Source organism: Eulemur rufifrons, chromosome 5 (genome assembly GCF_041146395.1).
Source record: "Eulemur rufifrons isolate Redbay chromosome 5, OSU_ERuf_1, whole genome shotgun sequence".
NCBI classification, from domain to species: Eukaryota; Metazoa; Chordata; class Mammalia; order Primates; family Lemuridae; genus Eulemur; species Eulemur rufifrons.
The window spans coordinates 38,063,696-38,077,805 of NC_090987.1; the positions used below are offsets into that span (position 1 = coordinate 38,063,696).

Here is a 14,110-nt window from a genome sequence, read left to right on the forward strand (position 1 = left end):
TTCCTGGTACAATGCAAACAACAGAGGCTTTGGAACTAGAAAAATTTGAGCATGAATATGGATTCTATCACTTTCTAGCTAGGTACTTTTAGCAAGTATGAAAGCTTTTAAATCATAGTTTCACATATATAAAAAGGGAATTAAATACTGTCTTTGATGCTAGATAATGTACATAAAATGCCTGGTAAAAGTAGTACTTAAATATTACTTCTTCCCTAGGCCCCTCCATTATATATTGTGTGGTAGAAATACAAGAAAGAATTATGCCATCTACATCCTCGAAGATCTTACTATCCCGTTGGTACAAGAGGATGTATGTATTTATTTATTTATTTATTTTTGGCAGGACTACAAGTAATTTTTATTTTATTCTATTTTCTGTATTTTCCATGTTGGTGTGAGATTATAAAATATACTTGAAATTAAAGAGAATATGAGACCAAATGGTAAATACTATACAATACTCTGTGGTACAGATTATTAATTCAGAGGGAAAAGGATCCATGATGACTGGAATGGATCAGAGAAAGCTTTGTGATGAAGAAAAAATGTGCAGAGATTCTTAAAGCCTAAATAAGATGTAAAGTAGCAGAAAGAAAGGTGTTGTCCCTTCTCCCATGTCAATAGGCAGAAGCTTCTATTAGTGAAACTAGGATGCCATATACGTGGAAGACTGAACTTACACTGTGGAGCTGAGATTTGATAAAGCAGGAAACATGGAGCCAATAGCAGTTTGGGGTCAGGGAAAGGACAGAATGAGGAATGATAACAAATCTTATCTTTTTCATGGGAATACTGTAAAGAATTCAGCTTTTTTCCCTAAGAAGAAAGGTATTACATCTCCAAAATGTTATTCAAACATATTTTGCATTTATAGAAAAAGGAACTAAAGCAAAAAAATAACAGACCTCTTGTCTCACTTCATGCTATAAGATAATCAAGAAGGAAACAGAACTCAGGGCCTCTAACCATGGCCCACATAACTTTTTATATTACTAAATAATATCACAGCTACATACCGGTCAAAACTGGCCAACTTTGGCTTATTTATAATTCATCATATCAATGGCCATTTATATACAGACTATTTGGTGACATATTTTAATAAGTGCCATTAAAAACTTTACCCTATGTAAAAGGTCATAACGCCCTCAAGGAAACACAATGAATAACTCCATACAAACATGCAAATTATAATTTCAGAATCCTGAGACAAAAGTGTCTCATCTTTCCAATGTATCTTTAAAAATGCCCACTATAGGTATTTTTATATCCTTACCCTTTTACCGCTCATTACAAAGGAACTATCAATCAGTTCTATAGCACTCTTAAAACATGTTAAATGAGCCAATGTGGTTTCTTATTACACCCCAGTCTTCTCCCATTACTTCCTTTATTTTAGGCTCTAAAACTTAGGCATTATTTTCTAACCATATGCTACATGCCATGCTGGGGATTATATAACTTTTTGTTTTTATCAAAATGGTACCCTTTTGGTTTAAGCTACATCAGGCTTTCCTTAAATTCATAATTCTAAAAAAATTACCTATAAAACAGAAGCAAAACGAATGGGCCCAATTAAATAGAAAAATACTTTAAAAATGATCTTTCTAGTTTTTTTAATCACTTTACATTTGATAGATTTATATTGAAAGTGAATTATTTCCTACCATAACAAAGTTGGTATGGAAAGTGAGAGAAAATACAGACACTGCTAAACTTAAAAATGTATGGTGTATTCTCATAGCTACTGTCTAAATTTCCAAAATACACAACATGAAATTTGAGAGATTAAAAAAAAAACCTGGATCCTTTTGAATTCACAGCCTAGCACTTGGAAGATCTGGGGTAATAGATCTTGGGTCACTAGGGCACTTTTGTCCTTTTAAATTTTTATAAATCACTAGGATTACTGAATGTAGTTAAAATTTGGCAGCAGGATTACTGCTACCCTGAGTATTTAAAAGTTTTTTTGTAATGTGGATACATAAGTCTATAAAGTAGGTTATAATCTCTCAAGGAACTTTGAATATTACTTAAAAAAAGTGGCAAAAAAGTGGAAATTCTTGGGCTTTTGAGTCTCTAAAAGGCTGTCAAATAGTGGGACAATTATTTTGAATGGGTGTGTTTGAATTAGCATTTTTTTTTTTATTTCATCTTGTTATGGGGGATACAGAATTGCAGGTTACATACGTTGCCCATGTACCGCCTTTCCCCCCAAGTCAGAGCTCCAGGCGTGTCTGATCCCCAGGTAGTACGCATTGCACCCATCATGTAGGTATATATTCCTCCCTTCCCCACCTCCCCTTCCCGAGTCAGCACCTTCAAGCATTACCATTCCCCAAACGGTGCGCAATGCACTCTGCACTCGTTGTGTAGGCATACCCCCATCCCCTCCCCCACCCCCACCTCAGTCTGATATCCGATGAATTAGCATTTTTAATCGTTTCTTTGTCAACAAGGATTTAATTTCATATTGATTTAGTCCATACTTCAAGGGCAGGCATGATCAGTTTTATCATAACTGTTATTAAACAGTTCTCCACATGAAAAAACTGTTAAGTTTTTCATGAGTCTGTGAACTCCTGAAGAACTGAGCATTCGAATAGGCTGTTACAAGTTAGAAGTCTTTTCTTTCCCTACTGTCAGACACAGCATTAATATCTCCTCTAGGGTCAAGGCTACAACACCTTCTTCCCGCCACGCCCCGTTTTGTGTCTGTAGCTGTTGTTAAACAACGGCGATTGTACAATAGAAACCGATGAAATCTACCAACTTTTACTCCACCACTTCCAGCCCGAATCTCAAAAGCAGCATCTCCCTAAATAAAAGGCACGAAGCAATTTTCACAAGTGGGGGACTCTCCTGGCTCCCTAGGCTGAAGCGGTGAGCTGGGGCAGTAGGGTAACAACTGAAACCTGACGAGGAACAGGGGCGATAGTCTGTAAGTCGCTCGCTCACCGCAGTGGATCCTTTTTTCACCGCTTCCTGGGCATATTCCACCTGAAAAAGGTGTCCATCTGGGGAGAAGACAGTGATTGCTCTGTCGTACCGAGACGCCATGTCGCAGGACTACGAGGATTCCCAGCGAGCCTCCAACTCTACCACAGCTGAGGCGGCTGATAGGGCCGCTTAGGCCACCACGTGCTGCCGCCCGGAAGTGTTAGCACACGTGCTGCACGCTGCTCCCGGAAGTGCTCGCGCCTGTGTGACCCCAGTGGTGCTTGTGGGTTGCCCTTGCTCCTCCTCAGCCCTTCGTACCTGGTAATTACATCCCAGTTTTCCCACCGCAGTGTTACCCCAGGGGTGATGTCAGGTCACTCAGGTTAAAAAATGATATCAAAGATTAGGGCTTAAAGATGAAGTCTTAGTCGGATATTTTTGTTGTGGCATACCTGTTAGAGAAACTGTGGTAAGTTAAATTTCCATTCCTTCTCTTTGGTTTCACATTCTAAATTTTCCTACTGTTTCTTTCTCCCTCTCTCAGATTATCTTTTGTTATTTGAAGCTAAAGAAGGAGAATTACAATTATGAAAATAGTATTGCTTTTTCCATTGTCTACCTTGTAAGCAAAATAGAGCAGATGAGTAAATGGTTCATCAAACTAATGCTAATGATGTGAATTAAGAAATAGTGTTTTAATTGAGGATATTTTGTAAAACCCCATAGTATGAAACTTAAAAGATGTCTGATAATTTAGGTATAGCAGAAACTCTGTATAACCTGGTACATTACTACCTGTGAAATGAGTCTGTCTCTTTGTCCTCATCAATAAAATGGGAATATTTAAAAATCTGCAGCAAAGCGTTCTGAGGTTAAAATGTGTTTATAGGCATAATAATTTAAAATGGTGCCTGGTGGGTACTAATGGCCAGGTAAATTTAGCTATTATTACTTTCCATGTATTGTTTAATATATACTGTTTTCCACTGCGGAACATTTTTTTAGCTGTTTAAAAAATTTATTGTGTGGTTTTTTTTTTTTTTTTTTTTTTTGAGACAGAGTTTCACTCTGTTGCCCAGGCTAGAGTGAGTGCCGTGGCGTCAGCCTAGCTCACAGCAACCTCAAACTCCTGAGCTCAAGGGATCCTCCTGTCTCAGCCTCCCGGGTAGCTGGGACTACAGGCATGCACCACCATGCCCGGCTAATTTTTTCTATATATATTTTTAGCTGTCCATATAATTTCTTTCTATTTTTAGTAGAAATGGGGTCTCGCTCTTGCTCAGGCTGGTCTCGAACTCCTGAGCTGAAGGGATCTGCCCACCTCGGCCTCCCAGAGTGCTAGGATTACAGGCATGAGCCACCGCGCCCGGCCTGTTTAAAAAATTTATATATAATAATTATATTTATGGGGAACATAATGCTGTTTTGATACATACAATATATAGTGATCAGATCAGGGTAATTAACATATCCATCATCTCAAACATTTATCATTTCTTTATGTTGGGAACATTCAATATCTTCCTTCTAGTTATGTGAAACAATGTAATACATTACTGTTAACTCTAGTTATCCTACAGTGGTATAGAACACTAGCATTTATTCCTCCTCTCTAGCTGTAATTTTGTATCCTTTAACAAATATTTCCCTGTTCACTCCCCAACCCCCCTATGGTTCCCAACCTCTAGTATCATCTGTTCTATTTTTTATTTCTATGACATCAACTTTTTTTAGCTTCCACATATGAATGAGAACATGTAGTGTTTAACTTTCTGTTCCTGGCTTATTGTACTTAACATAATGTCTTCCAGTTCCATCCATGTTGCTGTGAATGACCGGATTTTATTCTTTTTTATGGCAAATAGTCTTGCATTGGATATAGAAACCGCATTTCGTTTATCCATTCATCTCTTATTGGACACCAAGGTTGATTCCATATCTTGGCTATTGTGAATAGTGTTGCAATAAATGTAGGGATACAGATGTCTCTGATAAAATGATGTCCTTTTCCTTGGATAAATGCCCAGTAGTGGCATTGTTGGATATTATGGTAGTCCTGTTTGTAGTTTTTGACTAACCTCTGTATGATTCTCCATAGTGACTGTACTAGTTTATATTCCCACCAACAATGTGAAGAGTTCCCTTTTCTTCACAATTTCACCAGCATTAAGTTTTTGTCTTTTTAGTAATAGCCTTTCTAACTGGAAAGAGAGGATATCTGACTGTGGTTTTGATTTACATTTCCCTGATGATTAGTAATGTTGAGCTTTTTAAAAAATGTATTTGTTGGCCATTTGTATGTCTTTTGAGAAATGTGTCTATTCAGATTGCCCATTCTTCAATTGGATTGTTTGTCTTTTTGCTGTTGGGATGTTTGAGTTTCTTGTATATTCTGGATATAAATCCCCTGTCAAATGGATACTTTGCAAATATTTTCTCCCATTCTGTGGTTTTCTTTTCACTCTGTTGATTATTTCCTTTGCCGTGCAGAAGCATTTTAGTTTGATATAATCCCATTTGTTTGTTTTCAGTTTTGTTGCCTCTGCTTTTGAGGTCTTATATATAGTCTTTTTCCAGACCATGGTCCTGAAGTGTTTCTCCTGTTTTCTTCTGAGTAGAGTTATAATTTTGGGTCTTACAATTAAGTTTTTGGTCCATTTTGAGTTGATTTCTATATAGGGTGAGAGGTGTGAGTTGGGTTTTATTGTTTTGCATATGGAAATCTAGTTTTCCCAGCACCATGTATTGAACTGTCATTTCCCCAATGAGTGTTCTTAGCATCTTTGTCCAAAATCAGTTGGCTATATCTATGTGGATTAATTTCTGGGTTCTATATGCTGTTCCTTTGGTCTATGTCTGTTTTTGTGCCAGTACCATGCTGTTTTGGTTACTATAGCTTTGAAGTCAGACAGTGTACTGCCTCCAGCTTTGTTCTTTTTGCTCAGGATTGCTTTTAATATTGGGAGTATTTTGTGGTTCCATACAAATTTTAAGATTTTTTCCTATTTTTGTGAAGAATGTCATTGATATTTTGATAGGGATTACATAGAATCTGTAGATGCTTTGGATGGTCTGGTTGCTTTAATAATATTATTTCTTCATATCCTTAAATAGGGGATGTCTTTTCATTTGTTTGTATTCTCTTTGATTTCTTTCATCAGTGTTTTGTAGTTTTCCTTGTAGAGGTCTTTCACCTCCTTTGATAAATTTATTCCTAAGTATTTTTTTTATGGCTATTCTAAATGGGATTGCCTTCTTGATTTCTTTTTCGGCTAGTTCATTGTTCATGTATAAAAACACTAGTGATTTTCGTGTGTTTATTTGTATCTTGCAGCTTTACTATATTCGTTTATCAGTTTTAAGCATTTTTATGTAGAGTTTTAAAGTTTTTCTGTGTATGAGATCATATCATCTGAAAACAGTGACAGTTTGACTTCCTCTTTCCCAATCTGGATGCCCTTTCTTTCTTTCTCTTGCCTAATTGTTCTGGCTAGGACTTCCAGTACTATTACTATGTTGAAGAAAAGAGGTGAAAGTGGGTATTCTTGTTTTGTTCCAGTTCTTAGAAGAAAAGCTTTCAACTTTTTCCCATTCAGTATAATGTTAGCTGCGGGTTTGTCATATATGGCCTGCTGTGTTGAGGTACATTCCTTCTATACTTAATTTGGTGAGAGTTTTTTTTTTTTTCCATGAAGCAATGTTGAATTTCATTAAATGCTTTTTCTGGTTTTATTGAGATGATCGTATGGTTTTTGTACTTCTTTCTGTTGATGTGTTGTATCACATTTATTGATTTGTGTATGTTGAACCATCCTTGCATCCCTGCGATAAATTTCATTTAATCATGGTGTATGATTTTTTTTGACGTATTGTTGGATTTGGTTTGGTAGTATTTTGTTAATGATTTTTGCATCTATGTTCATCAGAGATTGTCCTGTAGTTTTCTTTTTGGTTGTGTCCTGGCATGGTTTTGGATTCAGGCTAATGTTGGCTTCATAGAATGAGTCTGAAAGAATTCCCTTCTCTTCAAGTTTTTGGAGTAGTTTGGGAAGAATTAATGTTAGTTCTTTAAATGTCTGGTAGAATTTCAGCAGTGAAAACATCTGGTCCTGAGCTGTTTGCTGTTGGGAGACTTTTTATTACTAATTCAATCTTGTTACTTGTAATTGGTCTGTTCAAGTTTTCTATTTCTTGTTAGTTCAATCTTGTAGGTGATAATGTGGCCAGGAATTTATCCATTTCCTTTAGGTTTTTTGATTTATTGGCATATAGTTGTTAATCATTGTCTGTGTTGATCCTTTGCATTTCTTTGCTATCTTTTGTTATGTCTTCTTTTTTGTTTCCGATTTTATTTGTTTGAGTCTTCTCTCTTTTTTGTTAGTCTAGTTAATGGTTTGTCAACATTGTTTATCTTTTGAAAAAACCAACTTTTGTTTTGTTGATTTTTTTTGTATTTTTTTTAGGGGGGGGGTCTTTTTTGTTTATTTCTTCTCTGGTCTCTATTATTTCTTTCCTTCTAATTTGGTTTGTCCTTGCTTTCCTAGTTCCTTTTTTTTTTTTTTTTTGTTTGAGACAGAGTCTTGCTCTGTTACCTGGGCTAGAGTGCTGTGGCATCAGCCTAGCTCACAGCAACCTCAAACTCCTGGGTTCAAGCAATCCTTCTGCCTCAGCCTCCCAAGTAGCTGGGACTACAGGCATGTGCCACCATGCCTGGCTAATTTATAATATATATTTTTAGCTGTCCAGATCATTTCTTTCTATTTTTAGTAGAGATGGGGTCTTGCTCTTGCTCAGGCTGGTCTCAAACTCCTGACCTCGAGTGATCCTTCCGCCTCGGCCTCCCACAGTGGTAAGATTACAGGCGTGAGCCACCGCGCCTGGCCCCTAGTTCCTTTAGATGTATTATTAAGTTGTTTATTTGAAATCTTCGTAGTTTTTTTTTTTGAGACAGAGTCACACTCTGTTGCCCGGGCTAGAGTGAGTGCCGTGGCGTCAGTCTAGCTCACAGCAACCTCAAACTCCTGGGCTTAAGCGATCCTCCTGCCTGAGCCTCCCGAGTAGCTGGGACTACAGGCATGCGCCACCATGCCCGGCTAATTTTTTGTATATATATATTTTAGTTGTCCATATAATTTCTTTCTATTTTTAGTAGAGACGGGGTCTCACTCTTGCTCAGGCTGGTCTCGAACTCCTGACCTCGAGCGATCCACCCGCCTCGGCCTCCCAGATTGCTAGGATTACAGGCGTGAGCCACCGCGCCCGGCCTAAATCTTATTATTGATGTCTAGTTTTATTCTATTGTGGTTAGATAAGATACTTCATATCATTTCAATTTAAAAAAAATTTTTGAGACTTGTTTTATGTCCTAACATATGGTCAGTCCTAGATAATGTTCCATGTGCTGATTAAAAGAGTGTGTATTCTGCAGCTGTTGGGGAAAATGTTCTACCTGTGCAATGTTTGTTAGGTCCATTTGGTCTATGGTGCAGTTTAAATCTGATATTTCTTTGTTGAATTTCTGTCTAGATGATCTATCTGTCCAGTGCTGAGAATGGCATGTTGCAGTCCCCAATGATTATTGTATTGTGTTCTATTTTTCTCTTTAGATTGAATATTTGCTTTGTATATCTGGGTGCTCCAGTGTTGGGCAAATATATATTTACATTGTTATATTCTCTTGCTGAATTGATCCCTTTATTTTTTATATAGTGGCCTTTTTTGTCTCCTTTTACAGCTTTTGACTTCAAGTCTGTTTTGCCTGACATAATTTTTTTTTTTGAGACATAGTCCCACTCTCTTGCCCAGGGCTAGAGTGCCATGGCGTCAGCCTCGCTCACAGCAACCTCAAACTTCTGGGCTCAAGTGATCCTTCTGCCTCAGCCTCCCAAGTAGCTGGGACTATAGGCATGCGCTACCATGCCCAGCTAATTTTTTCTATATATATTTTTAGTTGTCCAGATAATTTCTTTCTATTTTTTAGTAGAGACAGGGTCTTGCTCTTGCTCAGGCTGGTCTCGAACTCCTGACCTAGAGCGATCCTTCTGCCTCAGCCTCCCAGAGTTCTAGGATTACAGGTGTGAGCCACCGCGCCCAGCCTAAACCAATTATCATTGTTATATTAATAATACTTAGACAGTACTTGCCTATTTGACTGTGTGGACATTTGCATTGACAGTGCAAAGGCGGTGGTGAGTAAAACTACTAAGGCCTTTGCATGAATCAAGGCAGTAGCACCAAACTTGTACTATGGGTGATTGGGACCGGAAGTGTTTCAGATTTTGTTTTTTTCCCCAGATTTTGGAATATTTGCATATACATAATGAGATGTCTTGGGAACAAGGACCCAAGTCTAAACATGAAATTCACTTATGTTTCATTATACCTTGTACATATAGCCTGAATATAATTTCATATGACATTTTTGATAATTTTGTGCATGAAACAAAGTTTGTGTACACTGAGCCATCAGAAAGCAAAAGTGTCACTACCTCAGCCACCTATGTCGACAATCTATGGTTGTTTGGCACCACTGTCATTCCTGACTCTGATTTTATATGCTGCCAATAAACAATCTTTTCCTTACACTTATTCACAATAAGTACTTAACAGTAAAAAATATGACATATCATTAATACAGTGAAAAAATATTGTGTTCAGGGTGGACTACGCAGCACAGTAGCATCATCAGAATGTCTGTATCAGCTGTTAAACAACAAAAACAAGCAGCAGCACACTTTCAGTCTCCATCTATGATGCTGTGTTTTCATCAAAACGTTACAATCACTACATTTTATTTTTTAGGTGAGCATAAACATAAGAAGCAGTTGAGGGACCAGAAGGGGGGTCCTCTGGGGATGAGGAAGCTTTCTAAAATGTTTCCTCCAGAGTCATCTGTCTCATTAACAACCATTTTGTCTTAGAAGTCTCTCTGATTTTATAAACTGACATGCTATTCTAGTCCTTCAGTAAGCCCCTCACACATTTTCACTATGTCGTCTACAGGCACTTTTTTTGCAGTGTTAATAACGTTATCTTCATTGTTAGTATTATCCTGATTACCTTGATTCAAAACCATTTTGGCTATTTTACCATCAGTCAATGAATGAACAACTGGAGCCTCATTATCAGTGTTAACAATTTCTTCAGTATCCACTTCTTCCAGCTTAGTGACAGACTCTGAAGGTATGAGGAAGTATGACATCTTTTCTTTTCTCACTTGACCTATGGAATCCTTCAAAGTCACCACCTTGTTCATCATTATCACTGAACATAGTCACAGGCCAGAGGTTGTGCCAGGCATGCATAACTGCTCTTTTAGTCCCTATGTTCCTACCATTGGCAACAGTACATATGGCATCTTTCATGCTAAAGTTCTTTTAAAAACCTTCCACACCCACATCTCTGTTCGTTATTGTTGGCATGCTGTTCAAGAAAGTGTTTTCATATTTAATCTTCATTGATGTAATACCCTTGTCAGATGGCTGGATTAATGAAGTCATATTTGGGGGAAAGTACATGGCATAAACATTATTTTTGATGAGAATTTCAGCTGGAGGATGAGCAGAACAGTTGTCAAGGAATGACAAAATCTTGCAGTCATCATCCAGTCCAGCTTCCCTGTAGTGAACACAAGCCATAGTACAAAATATTTGTGGAACCAATCAGAAAATATGTCCCTGGTGATCTGTGCCTTTTTGTTATCATAACAATGGACTGATGAGAATTCACTCCTTGAAAACAGCAAGGATGCAAACTTTTGCCTATCACAGCAAGTTTTCACTTAATGTGTGCTACATTAGCACATCCTAGTGCAGTTATTCTGTCCTTGGCATCCTTAATTCCTGTAGGGGCTATCTCATCAGCTGTAGTCAGTGTCTTTCTGGGACAATAATGCCAAAACAGTAATGTTTCATCAGCATTATAGACTTGTTCTTGCATCAGATTTAAATCAACAGTGACCTTGGCAAACTCATCAATGAATTTGTTTGTTGCTTTGTGATCAGCAGATACTTTATCACCACAAATCTTTAAGCATTTAATGCCATGTCTCTTCTTGAATTTCAACAGGCTTGTTGAATATTCACTGTTACTTTCAATGTTCATTTCATCCTAATAGATCTTTGCTTGTTTCATGATCACCATACCAAGAGGCATGTGTTCAGTACACTCTTGCAATATACAATTGAGATCTTCATTTTTAGCTTTATGCAGTGTTTTTCTATTTTTGTTCATCACTTCTAGCAGCATAGAACTTCAACAGTGTATTCTTCTGTCTCTTCAGATTATGTATGGTGGTTATTCTAATGCCATACTATTTTGTAATACATTTCACACACTACTGTCCAGTTTTTTTCAAAACTTTTTGGACTGTAGATAAACATAAATGCCTCCTCTTCTTGACATTTTCAATACCATCTTTACATTACAGAGCAGAGAATAAGCAAAAAAAAAAAAAATATAGTCGTGCACATAGATCTTATCCCCATGTGAGGCATTGTGGGGAACCTGCTGTTAGTGCACCTGGCCTGCACATGTGCAGCTTTATTCTTTGTGGGCGTGCTTGTGTGGGAGTCTGGGCATGCACAGAAAAGATATATTGCAGCTGAAAGTGGGTGAGAGGACCTTTTTTTGCGTGGGGATGCTGAATTGACTATATGTGGTACACCTGTGTTTTGACTGTGACATGAGGTCAGGTGTGGAATCTTCTACTTATGTCAGTGCTCAAAAAGTTTTGGATTTTGGAGCATTTAAGATTTTGGATTTTTGTATTAGGAAGGTCATTCTGTAGTATATATTGTATTCTTTATCACTAGGCCCTCATGAAGAAGCCAATTTAATTTTAGCGTGTCATCGGATAAGCAGTAAATTATTTATTATATTAAGTTTTGACACTTGAGTACCTATTTTTTTGTTATTCGGAATGATAAAATGGGAAGTAAACATAAAGCACTTTTATTGTGTGCAAAGTAAGATGATTAGCTTGAAACAAAGCATCTGTGTAAATCTGAAAGCTGAACCAGGCCACTTTCTCATGGAACACCATTTGTACTTGAAAGAATGACAAACTGTGGTTATTTAGAGTTAGATATTTATGCAGGCATTTGAAAATACTTCAAACAAAAAAACCCAACAACAGATAACAGATTTTATTTGTTTCCAAGGAGAAAATGCAAGCTTTTAGGTAAAAATTAGAATTTTTGAAGACCTTTATTCATCACCATGAATATGACAACTGCTAAATAATTAAAGACTTTACTGAAGAGATTGATGGTGATATTAACAAATTTGGTTTTTGATATAGTACATTTGGAAGATATGTGCAACTCTATAAACCAGTCAATAACCAAAGCATGGTAGAGAATTATGAATCAGTAAACAAGATGTTCAAATATATAGACCAATGTATTTTAATGTAACTCCTAAAATTTCATTGATATGATTTTAGATTACACATTTTAACTTTAAGAAACTATTGGCCGGGCGCGGTGGCTCACGCCTGTAATCCTAGCACTCTGGGAGGCTGAGGCAGGCGAATCGTTTGAGCTTGGGAGTTCAAGACCAGCCTGAGCAAGAGTGAGATCCCGTCTCTACTAAAAATAGAAAGAAATTAGCTGGGCAACTAAAAATATGTAGAAAAAGTTAGCCAGGCATGGTGGCCCATGCCTGTAGACTCAGCTACTCAGGAGGCTGAGGCAGAAGGATTGCTTGAGCCCAGGAGTTTGAGGTCTCTGTGAGGTAGGCTGATGGCACTCTAGTCTGGGCAACAGAGTGAAACTCTCTTTCTCTCAAAAAAAAAAAAAAAAAAAAAGAAACTATCATTTTTGAGTGTTAGTCTAGTATTAAAGACTATCCAATGATTTGCAATCATTGAATGATTGATCTGAAGTGATCTAAAAAGGCTATTTAAATACTTTTCTCTTTCCTAATATATATCTTTGGGAGGCTAGATTTTTCCCCCCCATGTTTCAACTAAAATAGCATACGGCAACAGTTTGAATGTAGAAGCACCTATGAGAATCTAGCTGTATTCCATGAAGCCAGACATTGAAGAGATTTGTAATGTCTCTGTTCACTATTTTTTTTTTATTTTAGGAAATACAGGTTTTTAAAAATAAAAATATATTTAATGTGTCAATATGTAAAGAGTTTATTTCTTCATAAATTAATAAGTAATTTCTCATATAGTAAATATTGATAGATATAACGCACATAAAAAGAAAAGCTCTGTGAGGTCTTTTTCAATAAAAACTTTTGGGTTAGGGATTTTTCAATGAGTATGCTTTTAAGCCAAATAAAGACATGTCCTGTTTATCCGGCCTTTTCAGAGATCTGCCTAACAGGTCAAATAGTGAGACATCTCTAGGGATGCAGCTTTCTTGTTGTTAATTCCTAACTTGTTCTTTCCCCTCTAGTGACTGGTATACTGCTGATTTTTACAATTACTATGGTTGTGTGTCTGCTAGTTTTGAAGCATCCCATGGAGCCTGGGAGAGGTGGATGGGTGTAGGGCAAGTTAAAAAGCCACAGAGCTCTCTGTGCTTACTGAGCTTCAGCTATTTTCTTAAATATACACTGCCTTTTCAGGCCTTTGGTTAATTTTGGATTTCTGTAAAAATTTATTTAAACTTTTTTTCCCCAGTCTTCTTGTTGCTTTTATGGATGATTGGATTTTCCGAAGTGAAATGAAATCCTGACTTCACCATTTAGGAAGTGCTTCTCAATTTCTGCCTTCTTTTTTTTTTCTTTTCTTTTCTTTCTTTCTTTTTTTTTTTTTGTGAGACAGGGTCTCGCTCTGACACTCAGGCTAGAGTGCAGTGACATCATCAATCATAGCTCACTGCAACCTCTAATTCTTAGGCTCAAGCAATCCTCCTGCCTTAGGCTCTTGAGTTGGTGGGACTATAGGCGCACACCACCACACCTGGCCAATTTTTCTGTTTCTTGTAGAGATGAGGTCTCACTCTTGCTCAAGCTGGTCTTGAACTCCTGTCCTGAAGTGATCCTCCTGCCTCAGCCTCCCAAAGTGCTGTGGTTACAGGTGTGAGCCACAGTGCCTAGCCTTAATTTCTGCCATTTGTATTTAGTGTAATTTATCAATATGCTTGGCTTGAAATCTGTTATCTTATTTTTCGTGTGTTTGTCTCATTTTTTTCTTAATTTTTTTTTA

General features: G+C 37.2%; 1 protein-coding gene across 3 annotated transcripts in view; it reads right to left on the reverse strand.

The window, feature by feature from the left end:
- Window positions 1-3,063, reverse strand: part of PSMA8 (proteasome 20S subunit alpha 8) — a 28,427-nt gene extending 25,364 nt beyond the window's left edge. For all 3 annotated transcript variants that reach the window (XM_069468168.1, XM_069468167.1, XM_069468166.1), the window contains exon 1: window positions 2,962-3,063. In XM_069468168.1, coding sequence (XP_069324269.1) covers window positions 2,962-3,063 — 102 coding nt within the window. The remainder of the gene's footprint in view (window positions 1-2,961) is intronic.
- Between the last annotated feature and the right edge of the window lie 11,047 nt (window positions 3,064-14,110).